Raw genomic sequence first — 27,690 nt, 5'->3', positions numbered from 1 at the left:
TCTTTTGGAGTCTTAAAAGTGTTGTTGTGTTTGAATTAGAGGTATTACCCCAAATTACATTTCAATAGTCCAGATATGGCTGAATATAACTTTTATAAAAGATGACCCTATACAGAAGAGGAATGTAGGTTTTGATTTTCCTCAGTAGCCAAAGATAAGATTTAACCTTTTTTGAAACATGTTTAATGTGAATAGACCAAGTAAGATTGTTATCTATGAATACATCAAGAATTTTATCATGAAAGGTCATATTAAGGCTCACATTGTCAAATAGAACCTGGAGTATGTCGCTATCTAGGCTTGCTCGTTTTTGTTGCATGGTAACTAGTAGGGCTTTCATATTTTCTGTATTTATGATCATACTGTTTTCCTTGCACCATACTTGAAGTCTGTTGAGAGCATCTTGTAAGTTATTTTCAAGTACTGTTTTGGTTTTACCCATCTCAGAAAGTGTAGTATCATCTGCATAGAGGTCAGTGGAAGAAATTGAAGTTCCAATCTTAAGAGGTAAGTCATTGATAAATAGAATGAAAAACAGAGGTCCAAGGATAGAGCCCTGTGGTACTCCACAATTAATATTTTTACTTTGAGAAAGTTGACCATTTAAAGATACTTTTTGCACTCTATCTGTTAAGTAAGAAGTAAACCACTTTAAGGAGTTTTCACTGCATTGATAGATTTTTAGTTTTTCTAGCAAAATTTCATGGTCTACAAGATCAAAAGCTTTATGAAAATCAACCATAATAGTGCCGTCCATTTCTCCTTGATCTAATGCATTCAGTCATTTATCAATCAAAGATACAAGTGCAGTTTCACAGGAGTGATTCTGTCAAAAGCCAGACTGATTATCATGAATAAGATCATAAGTGTTTAAATAGTTGAGAAAAGAATCATGTACATGTTTTTCTAGTAATTTGGAGAGACAAGGAAAGATAGAGATGGTTCTGTAGTTATTTACATCATCTTTTGTTCCCACCTTATGCAATGGTGTAACCTTGGCAGTTTTCCATGTTTGTGGAAATTTATTAGACCTAATATTTTCATTGCAAATGAAAGCTATACTCTCTACAATTGCAGGTGCAGGTACCTTTAGTAGCCTTGGTCCAATCATTTCAAGTCCTGTAGCTTTACAGTCGTCCGATTTTTAAACATATTTCAACACAGATTCTAGACTCATTTAAGGAATTTCAAACTTTATATTGTTTGGTTGATTTTTAGCACAAAAATGTTTGAGTTCCAGATGATCAGATGAAGTTCTGAATTCTTTAAGTTTTTCAGCAATTTGAACAAAAAAGTCGTTAAAAATATTTGAGATGTCAGTTGGATTATCAGTATAAATGCCCTCATGATTGAGGGATAAAATTTCAGTTTTACTCTTACATTTCCATACAAGTAACTCTGTAAATGCTTTCCAGATAGCTTTCGTGTTATTTTGATTTTCATCCAGCACTTTTTTGTAGTGCGCTTGTTTGGCTTGACATATCATTTTATTAACTTTATTCCTCCAAACTCTATATTCAGTCTGATTTCCTACTGATTTTAGTTTGTTTCTTTGCTTTATTGTTTCTAAAATTTCTGGATAGATCAGCTTGGCTGGTGGTCTTTCTTTATCCTGTGTGTTTTTAAAGGGGCATGTTTGTTCACTATACTGATGAACAGATCTGTCTAAGTATCTAAAACATCATCAGTATCTTCAAAGATTTGGACTGTTTTCCATGGAATCTGTTTCAGATCTTCCAGGAATTTAACAGTATCAAAGTTTTGAAAAGATCTATAAGTAATGGATTTATGGATATTATTTGCCATTGACTTTATGTGTTAGAAAAATTGCAAAGTGGTCACTTATAAAATGAATCTTTCCTATGCAGTTTGAAGTGACTTGACCATTTCATTGTGATGTCACTATCACATTTTACCCAGGTGTATTGTAAAATTGTAAACTTGAGAGCGATCGGACATATCAAGACATAGTTGAGACTTCTGGCTCTTAATAATATTAACTAATGAATATAAAAATGCTTATACAGTTTTGCTGTATGCAATAAATAACAGTCCTGTGAAAGAAAATAATAAAGTCAATGAAAAGAAAGTAAAATAGATCTTGGGAAATCAATTTATGACCTGCCCATACAGGCTTCTTGTTGCAGACAACTAGAGTGATTTCAGTACTTGTGTCTACTTAATAAAGTACATCAACAACATAACCTTGGCTTGGTGTATTTGATAAGAGGGGTCTATGACCTTCAACTAGAACAATTTTATGAATTTATTCAAATACTTTTTCAGCTATTATTTTATGAACAATTAGTGACAGTGTACTTGTTTTGATAATGTTTCTTTGTAATAACACATACATGGTGATAGATATTCAGTTAAATATAGTACAAGAAAGTGCACAACAACCATTTGGATTGCCATGCTGACTTACTATGCTAAGTTAAAATGTGCTGTTACCAGTCCTTGACACAGTAAAGCCAAGTATATTTTGACTTCCATTTATCACACAGATGCTTTATTTTGATGATGTGGATGAAAATAATTCTTTAAAATCATTGATAATAAATATTAAACTCATTTTATCTCACATTTGATCATTTTCTATATCCAGCATTTATGGCAGTAGTTGGCATTATTTCAGTTCAGTGTTGGTGTCAGTTCAGTGCTTTGTTATTGATAGATTATACATGTAGCAATAGTTAAGACTGAGAACAAAAGGTTGATATTGTGTTGATTTCATCTAGAAACTGAACGTTTCAAACAGCATGTGTTACAAAAAGCTAACTGAAACTTGTTACGCTTTAAAATGCAGAGATAAAGGTTTTAGAATTTGACTCTCAAACTTTTAGATGTGATGAGAAAAGGTATGTTCCCATAATAAATGCAGAGCATTTTAATCAACAGGTACCATAGAAAGATTGTGTCTGTTTGATAGGTAAATTTACAAAAGATTGTTTTGATGTTTGTACATACTGATTTTATTTCAAATTTTAAATTGCATCTTAGAGACCTCAAAGATGTGTATCAAAAAGGTAAAATATCAATGTTTAGATGTACAAGAATGTTGTCATCAATTCTGCATGACAATGCTCATTTGCAAAGTAGTGGCAAAGGAAATATACCAATAATCTCTGCTAGTCATAGGCTAGAATTGCTTATGTGATGACCTATATATCCAGTAACTGGCTGGTCAGCATCCATTAGCACAAGATTGTTATCACTATTTAAACTACTGCAAGCAATGTTTGAAACTTTTAAGACAGATTCATCCTAAGGTCTAGTTGGTCCTAAATAAAAATGGTGCTAATCTTACATCCAACATGGCTGCAGTGGTTGCCATCTTGAAAGCCTTGCAACGGCTACACCTCATGGACAGATGGTCTTATTGATACATTGTTCTCACAAAAAGATTTTCTTGTTATGTCTAGTTACACCTCACATATAGTTATATCAGTATGGGGCTTTAACTAAAAAATAATTTGTAATCAGTAGCTGGTCCTAAATGAAAAAGGTGTTGATCTAACATCTCAGAACTTTTGTTGTCACAACTTCACCAGAATGGATGGTCATATTGACATGAGCTTTTTATTGAAAGACATCTTATTATCTCTTATTAGTCTTAAGTACATATGCCAGGAGCTTCCCATGGGTCAGTGGTTCTTCCTGGGGTTTTCCAGGGTTCTTCCTCCACCAGATATACTGGCCACCATGTATAGCCTCTCATATGTTGAAACAACCAACCAACCAACCAACCTAAATGAATATTGTGTCACATCAGATATGCTGTTGTGCATCCAATATTGCTGCCCTTGTGGCCATCTTGAAAGTCATATTATCTTCACTCATCATGAATGGACAGTCATATCATCATGGATTTTCACAATCAATTTTGTACTAAATGAAAATAGTGCCAGTCTGACCTCCATTATGACCACCAGATCATGTTATTGTTATTTCTTCCAAATGGATAGATAAGCTGTGTGGTTTTCACCAAAAGACCTCTTGTCTTGTTTGGTTGCTTCTTAAAGAAAATGATACTGATCTATCATACAGTGTGGATACTGATCTATCATACAGTGTGGATGGTATGGCGGCCAACTTGACGATGCTGTTCTGATTTCATAGCTATATTGAATTAAGATGAAGACTTCTTATGATACCTAGTTGGCCCTTAAGAAAGGTGGGGATGATGTGACATTCATTATTACTGCTGAATATCATGCTTTAGTTCTATGTGCCTTTCTTTATTATGTGTACATCTAGATATTACTATATGTATATAAATATGCAGATAATATCGGGCCACAAGGATTAGTGTCATGCATCTTATTGTTTAGCCCGCTTTATGCGAAGCCATTCTTCTTCTTATAGCTGCTTCTCTTGAATGGATAGTTGTTGTGACAGAGGGTCTTTGCGAAAAGAGTTATGTTATCTAGTTGCTACCAAATGAATTGGTGCCAATCAGACAGGTTAATTCAAAGATAAGAAAATAGTATTGTTACCGAATTTGGTATGTTGGTGTCACTTGCAAATGCTGAGCAGTAAAAAGAAGAAAAATTCTTATCTGTGAATTTCAGGAATTTCTTGTCAGCTAGTAGGGATTTCTTGTCAGCTAGTGGGGTTTTCTTGTCAGCTAGTAGGGATTTCTTTTCAACTAGTAGGGATTTCTTGTCAGCTAGTATAGCATCTGAGTACCTCCCAGGGACTCTTGTTATGGAGGTACTCAGTAACTATCTCCAAAACTATACATAAATACACAGTAAAACTTACCTAAACTGGATACGGTTGAGAGTTTTAAAAATTGATTATTTATATAAAAAAAGGTCATTATATATATATATATATATATATATATATATATATATATATATATATATATATATATATATATATATATATAAAATCTTAAACGATTTTCTGTAATTTGCTGCTATCATGATCATATGCATCATATGTACCATGCAGTATATAATGTTGCATTGTTTTGGAATTTACTCAGTAGTCGCCAAGTCAAATATAATATAAAGTTTCTCATATAGAATGCAAACCTAACTCAGAATAGCACAAACCCAAATCCGCTATTATGGAATGTCAGTGTTTTCTCATGCTTTCCCAGAAATGGTGCCTAAAGGGCTCACGCAGTTGAATTTATGGGGCTCCATTATGGTTGCAGTGGGTTTTCTTCAAGAGAGAAGCCCTTATCGATTTGTAACTATTCAAGGTTGACCAAAATTTCTTGCAGAAACCCATGTGCAGCTGGAGACTGGTTTTTGGTTTTTTTTGCAGCAATGCATCATCTGCTATTATATAGCTAAAACACAAACTAACCATTGCTTTGGACTTGTGTACTGACCAGACAGGTTAGATATGTCATCTCATGGAATCCCTTATAGAACGGTTACTGAAATTATTGTTCAGTTATTATCATATGTTCATATTCAGTAAAAGATTTTACACTGTTCAGATGCATTAGAATTGAAATAACAGTGTTGAGAATTACAGTAGCCCTAGCCTGGGTGTTTTCTTTTAAATTGCTGAACAGTGTTTACAGAATGACATTTTATTTTTCATTTTGGTCATCTTGAAGTTATTCTCTTTATTTGTGATATAAGCAGTATGATTATTCCATTTCATTTTCAGGTATTGTAATCATATGTTGAGAGAATGCCCTAATTGTCATCATGATTAATATCAATTAATTTGTTTCCTCTGATATTTAAATTTATATTCCTTTCATTTAGACTTTCATTCATTTTCACTTTTTTATGACTTGTATATTCAGGAGTAATAAGCAAGAGTTTTAAAAAAAAATCTTTATGATCCATTTATTTAGAGCTTAATCAAAGGATAATTAAGCTTGACTGATGCCAAGAATAATAGAATGATACATTTTGATGACTTGGAAGACATACTTAATAGTTATGATGCAAAAGCATAAGATAGCAAATAATAAATGGGTATTTATTGTGTACCTCTTACAACAAGTTGCTGATTTTGTATATATGTCTTTTCACATTTTCCTGTGATAAAAGCATAAAGGCACAGTCTGGATAAAACACCAATAATGTGCCAAAAGATTATGGACTACATTGTTCATATAGTTACAGTATAAAATACATTTTGTATGTCTTGATCTACTGATGCATTATGGGATGACAGATTAGAGTCTATGCCAATTAAACACAACAAAGAGCTGTGGACCATGAGCAGCTATGGACACATTTGTGCAATCCACAGTCTGTATTCTTACTATACATGTGTATTTAGCTTTTATTATAGGTATACAACTTTTGCAGCCACTTTGTTCCCATCAAGGTTGAGTCTAGTGCATGCAAACATTTGAGTTATGCATCCTTGGTCTATACTATTCATTTAGTTATGATTTTGAATAAACATGGTAAATCTTGATATACTGGTACATTATTTGATGAAAAATCTTGGTCTGTACTATTCATCTGGTTTTTGGTTTCGGACCAAAAATAATAGATCTTGATCCACTGGCTTATTATGCAATGGCAGGTATGGGTCTGTACTGTTTGCAATTGGATGTGTTGTATGTATGGTTAAAAAAATGATATGACTTAAACAGCTCCAGAGTCCAAAAATGAAATCTTCTAATTCAAAACATCAAAAGTGACAATTTTTCTCACCTATTATTCTCTTTTGTTGACCAATCCTGCCCACTTTGGCTCTGGCTTCATTTTTGGCACCAACAAATTCACAATGGTCCTCTCCCATTCTGCGTGTGTCACCAATATCTCGAAAAGGCTCTCTTAAAGACTCGCCAAGAAGTATTTTATATTTCTCAGGAGAACATAGCACCACACCGACAATTTTACCAAGTTCATAATTTGTTTTTTTAACATATTTGTTACCATAGCAATCAGAATGCTGATGTTCATACTCAAAATTGAATTCCGTCCACTTTTGGTCTGAGATTTGTAACTCCAAAAGATCTAGTTGAATATAATTTACAGATTTTGTCACATTTTCAACTGCATTTCTTATTACATCCATTCTTTCATTTTGAGTCATTTGTGAAATTTGAATTTCAGAAACATTTATCTGCAGTAGCAATATAGTTGCCACTAATTTTGATATGTCAATTGAATGTTTAACTTCTAGACCATCCACATTTTCTTTAGTATTTGCAATTAAATTTTCTAAATTTTTCACTTTATCCATTGTGTATCTTAAATTAATTCCTTCACCAATAATTTCAGAATGACCTTTGCCTGCATTACTAATAGATGCAAACTTCGTAAGATTGAAACTTGTTTCATTTTTAAAGTCATTCAGATTGTTTCTCACTTCATGAACAAACTCTAACAATTTGGTCAAGTTAGTTTTAATAGTATTCATATAGGTCATTGTCTGGTTTTGATTGAAAAGCATTGTATTTTCTAAATCTACCTGATAATGCTGAACCCTTTCGTACTTTTTTGTTAAGTCTTGTATGTCAGATTTGACAGAACTTGTTACACTTGTGAATTTGGTCATTAGACTTGACTCCCATGTGTCTATTGTTTCACGCATTGTTCGCTGAAATTCTGTGTTGTTCTGCATAGTTTCTACACTTGCTCTAAAGTCTTGTAGCTGTTGAGTGTTGGTACTCATTCTTTTCAGCAGAGATGTATGAGCATTTTGGTATAGGCCTTCAAACTGTTGCATGCGATTTTCCAAGAATGAAGCCCTGTTCTCAGAAACCTTTGAAAATTCATCTACTTTTTTGTCAATTTCCTCTCTGTATACTTTGACACTTTCTCTTAACTGTTGTATCCTAGAATCTATCATATTAATCATGTCTGTTTTTAGTGTCTCCAAAATTTGGTCATCCTTGGGAGTTTCAGGTTTGCTTGGATCTTGTGCTTGGTTCCTTTCAGGAGTTTGATGTGCACGGGGGTGGTATATTGCAGATCTTGGATGGCCTGGTTCCCAGTCTTTCTGAAGGTGGTACTGTTGATTCTGGCCAGTATCAGGAAACTCTTTTCCTAATGGAAAAGGATTATCCATGTTGTCTTTCTTAAGATTTTGATCATCTCCTGCAGTTTCAGATTTGATACTTTCTTGATGATGCTGATGGTGCTGATGATAAGAATGGTGTTGATTATGATGATTTTGCCTGTGTTTGTCAATATGATCAGGAAAATGGCTAATCTCTGAGCTGCCATTAAATGGTGGTTCTTTGTTGTTTTCTTTTAAATTATCTTGCCTGTTTCTTACAGGAATATCATTGTTTCTGATGGTTTGCAACGTGGCATCCCAAATTTCTTTTCTTATTTCCTCTTTAAATGTTTCTAGCTCCTTCCTGATAAGTGGATGTAAATACTGGTGAAATCTGTCCTTTAGAATATCCTCAAATTCATAGGGTTGGTCACCTGCTGTCCTCTGACCATTATCAGCATTTCTGCTTGGCATTTGTCGATGTTTTACTTGGGATAAATCACCCTTTAATACATCTGTTTGTTGCAATCTTTGTTCTATTGCATTGATTCTGTCTTTAAGATTGTCTCTTGAAAATGCATAAAGAGATCTCATCTGAGCATTTCTCGCATCTCTTTCAAGCTGTGAGATTTGATTTTCCATAATGGAGAGTTTTCTTTCAAATGTAGCTGAAGTTCCACAAGATGCTGTGATAGCTGTTTTTGGAACCACTATATTTAGAATACAAGTCTCATCTGAGTTTTCAGACTCAGCTCCAGATGATGTAGAGAATACTGATATTGCAAGCAACAATGAACAGGAGAAAACATGCATTTTTTTCAATTTCATCTTGTGGCATTGTACACATTCAAAATAGTCATGGTAGCTCACATTTTGAGTATTCAGTGGTAGATATTTTATATGTGCTGAAAATCAGATTACTTAATTGGCACATCATAGGTGTTAATTTTTCATACAGTCTGTATATAAACTGTTGGTACCATCAGTGATCTTAGCACATGAATGTTTCATTTCCAAGCATGTAGAGCTGTAAACTTTGTTATGGAAGTACAGTTTGCTTAAATAAGCAATCATGTATTCATGTATGCCCCTGTAATTCTATTCACAAAAGATGTTAGCCAGAAAGACCACACATGGAAACAGAAATGTGTCTGATTTCATCTTTGCAGAAGATTGTTTTCTTCACCACAGTTACATAAATTAAGCTTTCAAAAAATATGGTCTTGAAAATCTCAGAACTCCAGAATGTGCATCAGCAGAATAAACCATTCCTTGCCAGTAGATTTAAAGAAGAAAGATTTTAAATCATACTTTTCTTCTTCTTTGGATTTCACTGGTTGAGGTGGTTGTGCAAATTATCACATTTCCAGTCTTCAGATAAAAATATTACAAGTCTGATGGTGTTATGAAATGATTTCTCCAGACTTCCTCCTCTCCAGTTGTCTGCAAATGAAAAATGGCATAGTCAAGGTTATCTAAGTATAGACTACATGATAACACTGAAGTACAGTGAGCAAAAAGAACTTCTGGCTCAATACAGCCTTTCTTCACACATTGCATTCAACCAGAAAATAGGTTTTAAAAAAACATTGAACATTTATACTGGGGCAATACAGCTACTGTAATGAACTGAAATATTTTGTGTAGAGTCCAATTAGAGGATTGATGATGTTCATATTCATAACTGTTTGACTTGTGAAAATGTCTGAAGTACTTTTATGAGCAAGAGTATTGAAAATATTTATGAAAAATTTGATTAATGAACTTTAACATGTTTTAGATGCAATTTCCATTTTGAAATAGGTAAGAAAATATATTATAAACATAGAAAAAAACATGTAGGGCCAAACAGAAAATATGTGTGTTTCCAATCAGCCGATCATCCATGTTTCTTAATGCTGACCCTAGCACATTTTTTCTCCATTGTTAAAATAAAAGATCACAAAAAATCACATTAAAATATAATGTCTAAACAAAATTACTAACCTGCCTACCCTTATTTTAAAACCAGCACAACTTCAAACACACTTATTTTTCTGATTGGCCTAGTAGGGAATTTTATATAAATTGTTATAAATTGTTTGTGATATTTTGGGAAAAGAGCTACTGACTCAAATTTTAAGATAAATAAAAAAGATTTGGTAGAGCTGACACATTAATTGATAATAGATATGAGATTTCAATAAGATCTTAAAAGATAATGTGAACCTAGAAGTATATTTTAACTGTTACAAAACTACCCTTTTTTTGCAGAAACATTGACAAAACATATCCTTCAAGAATCAGTAGGTAAAATGATAAATTGATTTTTTGTCATGTGTGTATACTTTCACAAGGACAAAAATACTCCACTGTGTAATACCATGCATGAAAACATTTATACTGTTTGAAAGAAATTTAGGCAGTGTTGGGTTTTTGTTGTTTTGTATAAGGTGTATTTGATTATGTTACAAAAGGATTGAGATAATGAGAGCTCGAATATATCAGGTGCTCAGAATCTGAAACTTGCTCCCCTCCCTCTTTTTTTTTCATATTTCAATACTTACATTGTCTGGATAATAAATCCTACCAGATTGTTGTTCTGGTTGTTTGCTTAAATAAATGTCCAGCTACTTTTTCACATCAGAATCTCTCACTGGTGTTTTGTCTTTTATCTTTCCCTTTTTTTTATTGAAACTGTCACCTCCTTTTTAACGAAGCACAAATTTTGCTGTGTCAGATCAGAATGGGTCCCTTTTCAGTGTTCAGTTCAGGAAGGAATATCTAGTAGCTTAAGTTCACAGCCTCAGATCAGATTTCAGTGCCAGGACATTGTCCAGGTGCCTTGCTTTTCTAATAGTCACAAAATTGACAGCACCATAAAATTTTACATTATTTAGAAACCATTCAGTCTTCTTTCTTATTCTGGTTAGCTCTCCCACAGTAGTCTGTACATATAATAAAATATTTATTCTCATTATTTATCTTGTCTTTCTCACAAAAATCTCCAATTCTTGTACAATACAGCTATAGTCAAACAACTATGAATCATTAACTTACAGCTTCCTACTGTGATGGCTGTCAAAATATCACCATGCAGTGGGCCAAGTCAAAATCCCTTTCCCTCTGATGGGTTCTTCTGTTTAGTCTGTTTATTTTCTTTGGCACTCATTCATTCTGTTCTCCTTGCATTGCTCTCAAATTCCACAATCCTCCAGAATTCTAGCCTCTGAAATGCCACTAAAATATCCAGTGGAGACCCCACATTTAATTGCAGATAAATTGCAGTGGATGAGTTTCCTCCCCATCCCTATAATATACTGTATGTGGAGTTCACATGTTCACACTTTACCACATTTAACTCAGGTTGTTTAATACATTATGCAAGTTACAGTATATGTTCTAATAGAAGAACTCTTTATTTGAGGATATAGTATGATCTCACTGTAAATTATGTATAGGTCAGCATTCTCCATGTAACTGTCTTCTTGTACAGGTAGGTGTTAGTATATTAAATAAAATGGCTGCATCTTGATATGTATACCTGCCTACCAATGAAACTACCTACCTACCTATCTACCATAGTTACCTGTTATATGTACACATGCTGTGTCAAGTTAAATACACATTTCCCCTTGGTATAACACACTCTTTGTATGCTAAGTCCACACTATCATTTCAAAAGATCACTATATACTTTTATTGACAAGCCAGCTTGGGGGAAGCTCGGCAATGCAATCACTTTGATGTCCATGTGTGTCTCTACATCTGTCTGTGTGTATGTCCACACTCTAGCTTAATTTTGTGTTATAGCAATTATGCCCTTCCACACACACACAGATGCACGTGATGGGTCATCAGGTATTTGGGTAATGTATGTTTGTGTGTGTATGTGGACAGCTTTGATTAAAGTTTGTTGTTTATTTTTCAGCACATGTAGCTCAGTAACCCCATACTCAATTTACTTTATATTTGGAATATGCAGTAAAACTCCTCAAAACCGAAACTTCAGTATAGCAGAATCCCCTCAAGACTGATTTTTTTTTTAGTCTAGGATTTTTCCTTCTTTAATATCGTCATATTTTTTCATGTAAAACAAAACTCATCTCTATGCTTGGAAAATCTATCATAAAAACAAATATCAAAATCAAACTTGGAAATATTCTAGAATGAATATTGTTACCTGCAACTGCCATTGGCAATAAAACTAAGAATATATACCTTTCTGTTTCATTATAGGTTATGACTTCTTAGCTTTCGACTGTATCACAAAGCCTTCATCAAAGGAATGGCTTCTGGACTGGAGTCATGTTATTAACTAAATGTTGACCACATGACAAAAACCTTCTGCACAAGGGCATAAGTTGGAAATATAATTTTGCTCCTAAGTGCCTGACACACACTGGAACATAATCATTAGGGTTAGCAAGTATTCAATTAAGATGATGTGTGAGACAAAGACCTGAAAAATGTCCCAGTGGCATGCATGGTTAAAATAATTCTTAACATATAGATTAGGGCCAACAATAGGTTAATCTGGAGTCTTTGCATCATAAGAAAGAGTCACCTTTTAAGGCAAAGAATTAACAACTACATGCTTGTAGGTAAGCCATTTATAAAAGACTATGTTTATCTTCTTATTATCTAACTATGATTGATGCTGTTCGTTCATTTGTACACTGGATAAATCAAACACTGTTTACTTGATTTTTTTAATTGAATATAAGTTTTTTTTTTAACCAGGCATGTAGCCTCACTTTGCCAATGGAGACTGACTAAAGCAATATTTTAAAAGTCAGATTAACTAATTGATGTACCCTGACATTTTAGATCTTATACAGAGGTTAAAAAGTTAACTACTGCTTAGGATTGGCATTATTTGGCTACAGCAACAGAAATGGAGTTATTAACATAAGTCACATTAGTGAAAGATGTAAGAAGAAACAGACAAAGCTCCACACCTTCTTCAAGCCGGGCTCTTGAACTGTAAATGTTTTGAATTATTATTTGGAGTATTTAAACATTATAGAGCATTAAATATAGTAAAGTTATAAAAGTGTTTCATTTCTCAGATTGTTCTTGTGACAAAGACTGTATTTCTTTGTGGAAGAACCATATTTATTTATGTGACGGTGTGATTTTATATTGTTTAGCAAATTCTTGATTAAATGTATTTAAAAAAAATACATAAAAACAATTTTCTTAATTTTGTGCACTCTTAGATACGCACAGACACTGAATGCTCTGATAATTACATCTCTCTCTCTCTCATCACATATGTGCATAGAAAACGTTTTTCACATCAGCAAAAACCTCAGTAATCTGAAAACTTCTCAAAACTGACAATTTTTGGGGAGTCACAAGGGTTTTGGTTTTTGTGGGGTTTCACTGTAGTATCATCACATACTCTCCTTCTCTCAGTACCACTCCTGCCCATGGGTGGGGTCAGGGCTTAAAAATTATAATGTGGACACATTTTGGCACAAGTTTTTCAATGGCTTATCTTTCCTTAATTCCTTTACCAGTTTCCTTGGTTAAACTTGTTTCCAGGACTATTGCTCAGTAACTCCTTATCTGATTCCACTCATATTTTTTAATATAATGTCGGTACATACTCCCGTTCTCCCAGTACTATTTCTGGCCCAAGAGTTATAATGGGGGGATTCAATTTGCCTAAATTCTTTTGTGAAAAGTTTTTACATCACCTGTCTTTCAACATCTCCTTTACTGACTCACTGTATGTTTATAATATCATCGTATACACCTCTTCATATACTGTACTTATTCAACAAATTTTCTTTTTAAACCAGGACAGTTGATTAACCTTTTATATCCAATATAAAATAAAATTTCAGCAAATGAACAAAAACCATTATAATTATGCTAGCTGTGTTTTTTCTCTTAATTTGTATCATGTTGCCAAAATAGATTGCTCTATGTATATACTGATGTTTATGGGAGTCAGAAAAGTGACCCATATTACAAGCGAGGGATATTCTAACATGGCTGTGTCACAATAATGCATGAAACACAAAAACTGCATTTAATTATGTGAAATGACATCATTATTGTTTCTCATTAGCCAATAGCTAAAATTCAGTAAAATAATTTTTTTTAAAAACCCAGTAACATATGTCAAATATATTAAATTTGTATTGGTTTTTTTTTTCTTTTTTTTTTTCTTGAGTATATGTTATATATAATTATATTTTGGACTTGACCTAGTCCAAATTCAAGTTCATTGTGTACCTGACCAGTACAAATTTTTTGTTAACAAATAATACATAGTTAATATTTCTCTATGAGTGTGGGTTAAATATTATGATCATTATCAATGGAGGTAAATATGTTTATTTGGGTCTAGGTATAGGACATTTTATTTGCTAGAAATGAACTTGCAACCCTCATCCTGGTTCTAATTGTATGCCTTAGTTTTGATATGCTCTTGTTTACTTGAAAAATTACTCATTCTTGCATTGAACGTCTGAGGCTGAATCAGTCTTATTGTTGTGTTCAGTATTTCATTGGGTGGAACTATTTATTCAGATTATTATTTACTGGAAATACAAAGTGCTCGTTTATAATATCCTTGGACTGGATTATGAATTTGGAATTATGGTGATCTCAGATGAGAACATTTTTGGATTGTATTATTCATATATATCGAAAGACTGTTGGCACATTATCACAATTCAGGCCATTGGCATATTACCATGTTTGAGATTATAGTCACATCAACACATTCAGAGTTGAAGGTTTTGTGGAACACCACTGGAATTTAATTAGACATTTATTCATTAGGACTGGAGATAGAACTGTTTTAACTATTTGGAATTTAATTCACATTACTGTAAGTGAGGACCACTTTACTAAATTGCTATCATACTTACACTGTATATGTCATCTATTTCATAGCAAGATTTATGTAATCATTTTTGTCCATAGCACTTAATATTGCATGCATAAGAAGGCAGGTCGTTCAAGGACATGCTTGAGTTGCACTTGAAAGAATAAAAGATCCTTTGATATCTAGAAAGGAAATTGGCACTTGTTATACTTGTAAAAGTCTTATGCTCTGCAGAAGGAGATTTTTCTGGTCACCCATGAAATTGTTATGGGTTCTTTATCACCATGGATTATTGCAGTCAATAAATAATATAGCAAAAAGATTAAATATAAATTTTTTAAAGCAGCTTTAATTTTTAATCCTGTCTGGCTCACATGAGGTAGGAGAGATTTCACTAAATGGCTGCAGATAAGATAAAAAGTAGGCCTTCAACTTCACAAAAATGTCAGTGCCTTTAGGATGTTTCTGTTCAGACTTCAATTAGGGGGTCAGTTTGGTGATAAAATAGACATTTAACACAGTGTTAACCCTGTTTATTTGGTAGATAATTGCAAGGTAGCAGCATAGATACCTAATTAGAACTGGATGCAAAATATTTATAGCCTGACCCTTTCTAAAGTAAATACCACACTTATTTGGCAAATTGAAGATTTTGAACAGATTTAGCAGCTGTGATGTCCTCTGTTAAAATGGACCAAGGAAAAACTCCACTCTGTAGTCATGTCTGTTCATCAAGATAATCTTTACGAATTGCTACTGTCTCTACAATGAAGAAACCATATTTAGCTCTTACAATGTTTATAGATAGGTATGGTAGTGTAGAGCCATGATTGAGCATTTTTTTAAAGACTGAGTTTCAAGTATTGAAGAAGAAAATTAGACATAATCATCTCAGAGACTTTCCTTCATCAGCTTAAAGATCTTACCAAACATACAATATCTAATGGAAATTTATAAACAAGCATTCTTTTTCCTATTATTATTATTATTATTATTATTTAATCCTATGTTTTTTGTCACTGGGACCTAATATGGAATGTACATTTGCTTCATAATGCTATCACAAACACGTGTTTGAGAATAAAATTATTTTGTGTTCTCATTGTTGTTTTATGCAACCTTTTATGTACAAGGATAGTAATAAGTATTGCATAATAAAGATAAAAATACCAAGTGAGCAGGTTTTGCATAATTTGACTGTTGATATACCTGCTCAGTAAAAGAGTAAATCATCATAATTGATAGATTTAAATTATACTTCCTTGCATTTTCATCCTGCAGCATTTCTTTTCCTGTCACCCATGGAAAGCAATTTACTAGAATTGATCTATTTAGCCTATAGCAAAACAAAACAATTATGACCTTAACATGTTTTAAGTAAAATTATTTGCATGTCATTTAAGAACTAAATAACTAAATAACTAAATAAATTTTGCATGACATTGACCAAACAGGATACAAATTTTTACATACCTGTGCAACTGGAAATTGACTACTGGTAAATATTTATTTGTGGTCCACTATATACAGAGCACCTGTCCATGAAGGACAAGTTTGTAGCTCCTAGAGTGACCTTTATTGACAGATTTTACTGTTTAGTAGGACCATTATATAAAGAGCACCTGTCCATAAAGGACAAATTTGTGGCCTTTTGTGTGTTCTTTATAGACGGATTTCACTAATTAGAACATCTAGGTAAAGAGCATCTGTCCACAAAGGACAGAAGTTTTGGTTCATTGAATGACCTTTATGGATAAATTTTATTCTACATTGAGAATGAAATGTTAAGGGCTCCTATCCACTAAGGACAAATTTTGTGGTGCTGTGAATGAGCTTTGTAGATTGATTTCTCTGTTCATTAGAACCTTAGTATGAAGGGTACCTGGCCATAGAAGACATTTTATGGTCTTTTTTGTGTCTTTTTAATAACAGACTTCATAGTAATAAGTTTACAACAGAAACTTCAGACTTCCATTGTACCCAGATGGGTAAGGATGGGAGGTAGTCAGGAAGAACCAGTTACTGAAATAAAGCTTTGATCATGCTGCTTTCCTGCAGTTGTCTAATTTTTACTTGTAAAAAGAATAATTTTCTTTATTGTATTTTTTTATATTGAGATTTTAACTTGCCTGGATTTAAGGCCAGGTGACCATATGGTATGGCCCTGTATGGTCATGCATCATCCTTTATGTGTCCATCAGTATTTGCTATTTTTAACTTTGCATCAAAATCCACCAGACTGATTTGAGCCAAATATGGCATAGAGGATTCTGACATAAAGCTCATTACAGTTGTAATGTAATGCTGATATGCCATCAAATGTGGTAGCTGTTACAAACAGCTTCTCAAAAACATTTTGAACAGAATTGGACCAGATTTTATGGAAAGCATTCTTGCATAAAAGCCTTGAAAGTTGGTTAAAAAATATCATACTGATCTGATGTTAAATATGGTTGCCATGACTAAAATAAAAACAAATAAACCCAACTTGAAATGGCCTTTTATCCAGAACCACTTGACATAATCATCCAAACTTGAACAAAACATTTTAGCATGAAAACCTTTTATTTTTATATAAATGATGCCAATCTGCACTTAGTTATGGTCACCATAACTTAAAATATACAATCTTCCGAAAAACGCTCAACAGAGTTTGACAAAATATTATGTAATTAAGGCTTTTCAGGTTTGTAAAAATGGTACTGATCCACCATCAAATATGGCAGCTATTGCAAAAAAAAACCCAACAAAGTCTTGAAAGAACTTGTAAGGAAAATCTGCTCAACTAATTTAATCAATTTGACAGAAAAATTGTTGGCATGAAAGCCTTTCAAATGCATCAAATTGGTATCACTCACATTTACATGTAATTCCTTGAATGAAATTAGAAATTAGTATTATGAGTTGTGTCTTCAAGTGAAGGCTATTATCTATCAAAATTTGATTATGAAAATTACTACATTGTCTGTAATGTTTCATAAATACACTTTTCATTATTTTTGGTTGGGATATAAATAAATATATGTAAAAATATTTTAAATGTTAATTTCTACTGATTTTTGTGTATTAGTATTTCTGAAACCTTAACAATACAAATTTCTCTGCACAAAACAAAGCAGAGGGCAAAAATATAACAATGTATTTTCTGGATTGATGATATACAAAAAATGAGTGTATGTGAAAAATTACAGATAATATGGTACATAGAAACTTTCATTGTGCATATTGCTTGGATTTAGCCTGCACTCAAGCAAGGTAACTAAAAATGCGGTGACAGGTGGTATACAGTATTAATTAATTCTGAGCATGATACTTCTCATTTCTTGTACCTCCTTGTGAAAAAGAACCTGTCAGTAGAACTTTTAACATATAACTTCTGGCATGCATGAGATGATTATTGTTTCTTTGGCCAGATATAAGCTATTATTGCACATGCAGATTGAGGGAATGCCATATAATTCTTATGTGCACATTTTTCATGAGAAATATAGTGTTTAAGGGTTGCAGTAATTTGACGGTTCATTAATATGGAATCATTGCATTGGAATGTCACAATATTCATATGACAGTTGGGGTAGATCCAGGATTTTTTGGGATGGGGGTTTCATTATTGTAAGGGGCTAAATTGTTTTGCTTTTTAACAAAAAAGCATGCAATGTAGACTAAAGAATGGTTTTACTGACACCCACCCTACCCCACCCCACCCCACTTCCATCTGGACCAATAATTGATGGTGTCTGGGAATATATTAAGGGATGGGAACTAAAGTATTTAGATTAATAGGGTTTAATTGTATTGTAATGGTCGTTTGAGGGAGGAGGGGTTTGCACAGTTCTAAGTTATTTGTTAAATATGTTGCTTAAAATTTGAGACAAGCAGTCAGGTTAAACCTTACTGTTTCACTGATGAAATCAGACAACTAGTCATGCAAGTTAAATCTGTTTATTAGTGTAGGGTAAAAAAATTTCTAATAAAAATAATAATAATAACAATAATTTATTATTTAGCTAGATATTAGCTAACTGTCCCATGAGGCTCTCAGGGACATACACTATTCTACATATGTATTGGATTTCCTGAAAAATGTTTATATGTACTTAATGTTGTTTTACCTGTATTATTTAATTCTGTCTGTCACAAGGTGAGGGATGTTATTTGAATGATTTATCATATATAATTCCTATTATTATTGTCATTTGTTTTTATTTTGTGCATGTACAGTGTGTATTGTTTTTTATTTTTGTATATGTTTAATATGGTTGATGCTTGTTTTATTTTATATTTAGTACACAAGACCTAAGTTTGAGATTGCATATCATTATGTTACTTTTTGAAAAAAGTGGCTTATACTTGTCCATAATGAGCATGTGTCTGTTATATGAAGGTTTCTGTTACAGCAAGCTTCAGTTTACAAGTATAATATCCATGGTAACTTAGTGATTGAAAGAGGGTTTAATACTCAAGAATAACAAAGTGGTATTATCAAGATAAAGGATATACTCCCACACAGCTCTTCAGAAAAGATTAGTTTCATCCTGTCTTTTTGTTGCCCATGAGTGTTTCTCATGACACTTGATGCTTTTTCAAGATTTGAAGCAAGACTGAGAAGAATTTTACAAATTACATGTATGAATTGTTGCACAAGTCCTAATACTTCATGAATAATGAATACACACAACACAGACCCAGATCTTTCTGCATATAATGTGATGGTAGATCTGGATCACTTCTATTTGTTATTGTTATGGAATTGACATGGATTTCCTGGTACATTTTTGATGATAGATTATATATGTGCTGGTCATTAACTCTAAAAGTCATAGACCAAAAGAGCTTATGGAATGTTCTGTTGACCATCATCCATCATATGTCAGTTGGCACAAGCTTATTATTACTACACATGCTAAACTACTTGGAAGATTGCCATGAAATTGTATGCACACATTCATACAGTGTTCTAGATGTGCCTAAATAAAAATGTTCTAGCTTAGAAATTGAAAATCTTATTATATTTACTTCTCCAGAACTGATGGTTATATCAGCTTTTGGTTCTCACTAGAAGACTTTTTACTATGTCTAGTTCATCTAAAATGAAAATGATCCTTATCTGACATCCATTATGGCCACCACAGCAGCCTATTACAAAATCTTGTTATTGCCACTGCTCCTGAGGAAAAGTCATATTGACAATTTGTATTCATCAGAAGACATCATATGGTGTCTAGTTGGTCATTCAATTGAAATGATGCTGCTTGGACGTCAGTGTGGCTACCACAGTGGCCATCCATAAACTCTTGTTATTGCTATTCCTCCTGAATAGGTGGTCATATCAACAGAGAGCTTTCACTAAAAGACTTGTGACGTGTAGTTGGTTTCAAATGAAAGTGATGCTTTTCACTGGAAGACTTAATGACGTCTAATTGGTCCTAAATAGAAATGATATTGATCTGACATCCAATATAATCTCCACTGCAGCCATATTGAAAATCATTTTTGTTGTTACTTCTGAACAGAAAGTCATATTGATTTGTGGTTTTACCAGAAGACTTCATATGATATATAGTCATTCCTAAATGCAGATGGTCTAGATCTGACCTCTGATAAGGCCACCACACTGGCCATCTTGATAATATTGTTATAGCTACTCCTTCAAGATGAATAGTGTAATATCAAAATTATGATTTCACCAAAAGACTTGTGATGTCTGCTTTCTTGGTCCTACATGTAAATGGTGCCAATCTGTTATCCAGAATGGCCACTATCACATCCATCATGAAGTTTCTGTTATAGCTACTGTTCCTGAACAGAAACAAGAATCAGCATGGGTTTTTCACCAGAAGACTTCTTAAGATGTCAAGTTGGCCTTAAATGAAAATGGTGCCAATCTGACATTCAATATAGCCACCATGGCAGCCATCTTAGAACTCTTGCCACTACTTCTCCTAAATTAAATGTCATTTTGACATATTGTTTTCACCAGAATACTTCATATGGTGTCTAGTAACTCCTAAATAAAAATGAAGCAGTCTCACACACACACACACATGCATACACGGTTGAGCACACACACACACACACACACACACACACTGTCTGGATCAGAAAGGGTCTTATACCATTCTGATTTGTGGAACTTTAAGGATCATTATTTTGGTTCAGCTTTATGTTGTTCATCCATGTGTGTATGTGCCACTCTATTGATTACATGTGCTCTACTACCTTTCAGCTATTATAGAAAGGTATGGTCTGTTTAGGTTACATCTTATTCAGAGATCTTACATATGTAGAACTGACGTAGGATTATATTAGCTCAGACATATTTACACTGTATATCATTAAAAGAACTATATGGTTTAAAACACATTATGAACTGTGCCTTATCTACCCACATGTAGAACTATGTAGATTGCACAGGTTCTACTATATTTATTAAAAATGAATTTATTTTGGATTATTTACATTTTACCATATTTATTATTCCTCATTTGTAAGGTGGACAGTACCAAAAGAAAACAAACTTTTCTCCATTAGTCCATCACAGTGAATTCTTCATAACATAACACACAAACATAATGGCCTACAGGTACATTTTCCCTTAAAGAATATTTTTTAAAGTTAATAATTTTTACATTGCCATTGAGACAATTTTATTGTTTCTGGATATATTAGTTCTGAATCTGTTTGATTGAAGATTACAAAAGTTGATACACATATCAGAGTAGTAGTACAAAGATGCCTTTTGCTACCAAGAATTTGTTGTTTTGGAATTACCCTGGAAACAGTTTGCCAACTGGCCATATTTCTATCATGTGGAATGTGACTCAATATTTTTGCATATCATTACCAGACCCCGTACAAATGTCTAGGTGAAAGCCTGCCTAGAAGTACCTTTTCTTATAAAAAATTTCAACTTTCAATAGTTTTGACATTGTATTTAAAATCTCAGTTTCCATCTAAAAACATTTTGGTTGTTTACAAAGTTTACATTAAAACTGTCTCAGATATCATTTAATCACTACACGGATTTGTGGGTGGGATGGAAGATATAGATAATCCCATCTGCTTGTTTTAGTACTTGATTTTGTTACCTGATGTAATTGATCATTTATTAGGATGTCTTATTGTTACAGTATGAAACACTCAATTTCAGTGATCTAATAAATGCAGAATAGTCAAGGCCTTCATATATTCCAAAATCTTCCACTTTGACTCTTTAGAAAGTATGGCTCCAATTCAATGATCTCATTACATCATGTGATAAATAGTGAGCTTGCATAAAAAATAGAAATTACTAGTATTCAGCTTGCTTGCTAAATTTCATATGAATCAGAAACTCAGCAAACCTCTTTGTTATTTCAGGTCATTGTTGATGATTTGGACAACTCTATAACATATCAGTTCCCCTGTGGCCGCTGGTTGGCTGATGATGAAGATGATGGTCAAATTTTCCGTGACCTTATTGTTGGTGTTGGACCTATGGATGGTGATCCAGGTAAATAGACCTCTTAAATTATTAATGCCAAATGAAGTAAATAAAACTCTTAAATTATTAATGCCAAATGAAGTAAATAAAACTCTTAAATTATTAATGCCAAATGAAGTAAATAAAACTCTTAAATTATTAGTGTCAAATGAAGTAAATACAACTCTTAAATTATTAATGCCAAATGAAGTAAATAAAATTCTAAATTATTAATGCCAGATGAAATTAGTTCTGCACCATTAAATAGTATCCAGGTTCTGTATATTCTACTCATGTTAAAAATACAACCCAGAATATAAAATTTTGAGAATAAATTGTTTTTATAGGCAAAACATTGCCAACTGCATCTGGAATTTAGACGTTCTCTAGCAAAATGTAAAATAGACCAGTCCAAGCGTTATGTGGACAGACGAAACTTTGCATTAAATTTGGATAAGTTTGAGATTTAGGAATAAAGGGGGCCAATAAAGAGAATAAAAGGTCAAATTCTTAGCCATCTCCTCATACGCAGGTAAAATAGCAAATAAAAACCAACTAGTTCTACATGTCTGAATCAGGCCTGCTTGGGTTGAATCAGAGGTAATAATGAAACTTTAACCCCATCTCAGGTGGGAATGAAAAAAATCTCCCAGCCTTGGTGATTTAATTAAAGGGCTGAGTTTCACAGACATAACTTGATTTTAATTTTTATTGCTTATTTTTAAGAAGGCTCAAAAGTCCATTAACTCATTCAGCTCCAGAGGTTTTTCTTTTTTTCACCTGAAATGCGAGTAGGAAAGATATTTTGGGGGCTATTTCTGAATACATCCTAATACATTGGCTTTCAACAGATTTTCCATGAGACTAAAGCCTAGTTGTATTAGAAACATCATTTTCCATTGGTTATTTTGCTTGCGCATGAGCAGAAAGGTAAAAGTTGGAGGTTTTTTTTTTTTGCTTATTGGACCTATCATTTTCATATGGAGACCACTCTTTATTCCAAATGCCCACCTTATCCTAGTTTTTGCAAAGGTTCCCTGTCTGTGTGCAGTTCACACCTGTCTGCCTTAACTCTGAGGCCAAAAGGTCTAAGATCTGGACACAAAATTGCATTCCGACCACGAGCAAATTTTGGGTGAAAAAAAAATGGGTCCAAAAAATTAGGTTTTTCCCCTCTGTATTTTGTAGTGCAACTAGAACTATCTGGTATCATTGTAGAGCTATATCTGTCTGCATTTTTGTAATACCACCCACTTTGGTTTATCTTAAATGACCTTGATGCTGCAGAGCTCGGAAATAGGGTACAGCTTCATCATGCCTACAGGCGGGATTGGGGCTGAATGAGTTAACTCATTAAGGTCAAAAGCCATAGTTTTATTCCATGAGATAGTACCCTTGTTCTAGGATCTGTGACATTATCACAATCCATGATAGACTCAAGCATGTGGTATTAGAGAAAAGAAGAATGGTGCAGCTTTACAAAAGTACCAGGTAATGCAGACATTCTGCATACATTAAAAAATACAGCAAGATAAATAGAACTTTTCAGACCAGACTGTTTAAAGCAAACAATCCCCTGTTCTGGAACCACAATTCTTATCTGGATTTTATACTTCCTGACTAATTAGATCTAAAACAGACTAGTCCAGATGTCACACAGACAAATGAAACTTTGCAAGAGTTAGGATGAGTATGAAATTTGATATCAAAGATGGCATGGAGATGAAAATTATGGGTCCAATTAGCAAACAAAAAAAGTCACCTGAAGATGTGCATTTCAATGAATGAATTTGCTTCATCATTTTTTTAAAGAGTTATTGCACATTTTGCCTTGTAGCTTAATGCAGTCTGTCTCACAATATCATTTGCATAACTAGTCCCACAGGTTTTGATGGAATACAGTGAAACTTTGTAGATTGTAAGGTCATGACCTGAAAATGCACTTGTTGACAAATCAATTTGCTCCTGTCATTTTTGTTAGAGGTATTGCCCTTGCAGCTGAAAGACTGAATCTTATGAGCACAACTTGCACTGCAGTTATTTGTGGATTGCTCTGAAACTGTACATGTTATAGACATCATTTAAAGATGTAAATGTTCACAAACCTTTATGCTGCCTTGAGTTTGGAAGAGTTATTGCCCTTTTTGACTTACAGCTTGGTGCAGTGCATGAAAGAATTTTGTGAATGCAACCACTCTTGCAGTTTTTAGTGGATTGATGTGAAACTTGGTGTATATTATGGTTATCATCAAAAGATATGCCTGTTGACCAGCCATGTTATGGGCATCATCAAAAGATATATGTTGACCAGTCATATTATGGTCATTATCAAAAGATTGTTGACCAATAATGTTATGGTCATAATCAAAGTATATGCCTGTTGACCAATCATTTTATGGTCATAATCAAAGTATATGCCTGTTGACCAATCATTTTAGAGCCATCATCAAAAGATATTAATGTTGACTAGTCATATTACTTAATCAGATTCACAAGAGTTATGACCTTTTTTGACTATAGACTTTATCTCCATCTTGGGGGTGCAGGATAGGCACCAATTCTCTAGTTTGATAATAAATGTAAACTTGTAAATGACCTCCAAAACATTTCTGCTTGTTTCAAGCATTAATTGACTAAAAATCCTTCCTGTTTCTTTTATGCTGAATAAGTCTTCGCTTGTGGAACTCTTTACTGCGCACAAAACATGTTTAAGCAGCAATCAAAGTGTCCTTTTCTTGTTTTGATTCTTTTAATATATCAGCTTTTTTCTGAGCTTAATGTCTAAATATAATCCTATGAGAAACCATTTTGAGAAATGATATTTAATGAAAACTTTATAAACAAATTGTTGAATTAGTATTGTTCTAAGTCATTCATTAGTAGAGCATGGAAAGAACAATAGTCTTCTCATAATGTAGTCAGGTATGATTTGCCTTGCAGTGGGTGGTGGTCCAGATGCAGCTGTCACCAGTGAAAATTTTCTTCATATTGATAAAACTTAACATCATTAGATAAATGCTGTTCTTGTTCCATGCTGTGCATTTTCACAACAATTTCCTCTTTAAAAAAAAGCTCCATGAACAAGAACTAAATGTGATATTTTTCATGAATATCATCAGCTGAAGATTAGGTATCTATGTAATATTGATCTATATAAATATTGTACTACAATGCAGCAACAATTCATGGTCTCTGATGGCCAGCCAGACGACTGTCATTCTATGTGTTGTAAAAAATAAGGTGCAATAGCTGGGACAAAAATTATATTTCGAAAAAAATTAGAAAGAAAGAATTTTGTATGTATTATTCCAACAGCCACTTAACTAATTTTACACCATTTACATTAGTTATTTCTTGTTGATTTTAAAGTATGTTTCTCCTGTTTTACACTATACACATGTTATTCACAGCTTAAAAATTATGAAATATTAACAATTTTGGGTACAATAATAAATGGAGAAATTGAATAGAGTGGCATATTGATAGCAAGATGAAGTCAGTTTCACTTTCCTGACATTTTAAAACAAAATTTCATGAACAAAGACAACTATTTCTTCATATTTGCCTGGTAGTGTGACTCCTGCCATGATTTTCAGTCTTGTATCATGGCAAATTGATATTGTACCTATAATATTGTGCTTAAAATATGTTGTTTTATTCAGCTTTATTTTATTGTTTAATCATATCCTAATATTCTTTACTGGTACAGAAGCCAAAGGTAATGTTAAAAGTGTTTTGTTTGAAACTTCCATTTTATTTGCTTCATTGTGTGCCAGATACTAAGATAGGTGGCATACAAAGCTTCCATATGCAGTGGGTATTAAATTGTACTGTAAGAGTTCATTTTACATATCTGTGTATGTAAAATATTAATTGCCTAATTCTTGTGACAGGTAAAAGTAATGTGCCACCTATTTTTCTCATCTGCCATTCATTTATTCACTATCTATCTATCTATATATATATATATATATATATATATATATATATATATATATATATATATATATATATATATATATATATATATATAAACACAGTGTTTGTTGTCATAAATCTAGTTCCCTGCTAAAACATAATTTTCAATGTAAGGCTTTTCTTTTTAATTTTGCATGTTGTTGCATATTATATTAGAGAAATCTATTACCAGCAAATATATACATGATTGTATTTTTAAAATTTGCATGGGAAAAGTGAAATATTTAAATATTATGGTCAGAATGTGACCAACCAAACTTGAGTCTAGACTGAAACTTTAACCTAGTATCTGGCAATCTGATTGGTTGAAATCTTCCGGCATATATGACCATCATTACAAAAACAAACCCCAGAGAACTGTTAAATGACTACTTTAAAAAAACAACAACATTGGAACAAATTTGACATAAATCATTCTGGTATAAAAGATGCAAATCCACCATGAAATATGACTGTCATTACTAAAAATAGTTAAACTTTTAAGTGATTTTCTTATCAAAAACTGCTTGACAAAATTGAACCAAGCATCCTGACTTGAAGTTTGTAGAAATAATGTTGATCCAACATCAGATATGGCCATCAGACATTACTGTACAGAAAAACATTTAAATTCCATTAAAACAATTTTTATTTCCATAAATTTTGCAATAGGATGGCCTGCAAGTTTTCGCAACTTAGAAAAACACTTTTGTGTATAAATGTTGAACATTATACATGGAAAGCAGCTAACAAATTTCACATTATGATACTATTGCAAAAATGGGTTATGGTTCATATTGAGAGAGGAAACCTTTAAAGACTTTACAAAAACCACTATTCAGAATTGTACCAATTTTACAGCAAGCATCCTGGCTTGAAGGCAATTTGAATTATATCAGTGATGCTAGTCTGCCATGAAATATGGCTGCATAAAGTGAGGTAGAAAATAATTAAAGAACTTTATTAAAAAGCACTCAACAAAATTTGAGATTAACAGAATTTATCTGGCATTGAGACATTTCAATATTGAAGAATCATGCTTATGTGCCATCAAATATGGATAAAGATACAACAAAATGAAAGAAACATTGAAATGATTGTTTTCATAACATAACTGTGCAATCAAAAGCATTAGAATACATTTTTGTAGAAAGCATCATACTGACCCAGACTTCATTACATTTGGCTGTTGGACACATGGCAGCCAGGTGAGTAATCTCAAGTCAACTAGGTCATCATGCTTTTGGTGTTTTTATTGCAGTTTTTTTAAAAACTGCATTTGTTTTGCATCTGTTTTGTAGAAAAGTTCTTACTTCAATAAACTGACAATGAACAGTGCAAAACTAATTTTAAACTAGCCTAAGCTAAGGCACTGTTTGCACTGTTTGTTGTCAGTTATTGCATTTATCTTAATGTTTGATACACACAATCCATTCTATGGTTTCAGTACACTTAGAAGGACTGTTATATAATTTGTATTCTTTATATATATATATATATATAT

General features: G+C 32.9%; 2 protein-coding genes across 5 annotated transcripts in view; one reads left to right on the top strand and one right to left on the bottom strand.

Moving 5' to 3' along the window:
- The window catches only part of LOC149785098 (uncharacterized), a 73,909-nt gene extending 62,622 nt beyond the window's left edge, over positions 1-11,287 (bottom strand). The window contains exons 1-2 of one of the 3 annotated variants that reach the window (XM_089978860.1): positions 10,488-11,287; positions 6,648-9,384 (exon numbers count right to left, since the gene is read on the bottom strand). In XM_089978860.1, coding sequence (XP_089834986.1) covers positions 6,648-8,769 — 2,122 coding nt within the window. In that variant the 5' untranslated portion in view covers positions 8,770-9,384; positions 10,488-11,287. The remainder of the gene's footprint in view (positions 1-6,647; positions 9,385-10,487) is intronic. The other 2 variants (XM_089978858.1, XM_089978859.1) reach the window with 2 other exon arrangements.
- Positions 1-27,690, top strand: part of LOC149785097 (lipoxygenase homology domain-containing protein 1-like) — a 225,905-nt gene that overhangs the window by 63,495 nt on the left and 134,720 nt on the right. For both annotated transcript variants that reach the window (XM_089978857.1, XM_089978855.1), the window contains exon 12: positions 22,127-22,259. In XM_089978857.1, coding sequence (XP_089834983.1) covers positions 22,127-22,259 — 133 coding nt within the window. The remainder of the gene's footprint in view (positions 1-22,126; positions 22,260-27,690) is intronic.

Source organism: Sinohyriopsis cumingii, chromosome 13 (assembly GCF_028554795.1).
Source record: "Sinohyriopsis cumingii isolate HCF-2022 chromosome 13, ASM2855479v2, whole genome shotgun sequence".
NCBI classification, from domain to species: Eukaryota; Metazoa; Mollusca; class Bivalvia; order Unionida; family Unionidae; genus Sinohyriopsis; species Sinohyriopsis cumingii.
Note: the sequence above shows the minus strand (reverse complement) of the source record. Positions and strands in the feature narration are given on the sequence as shown.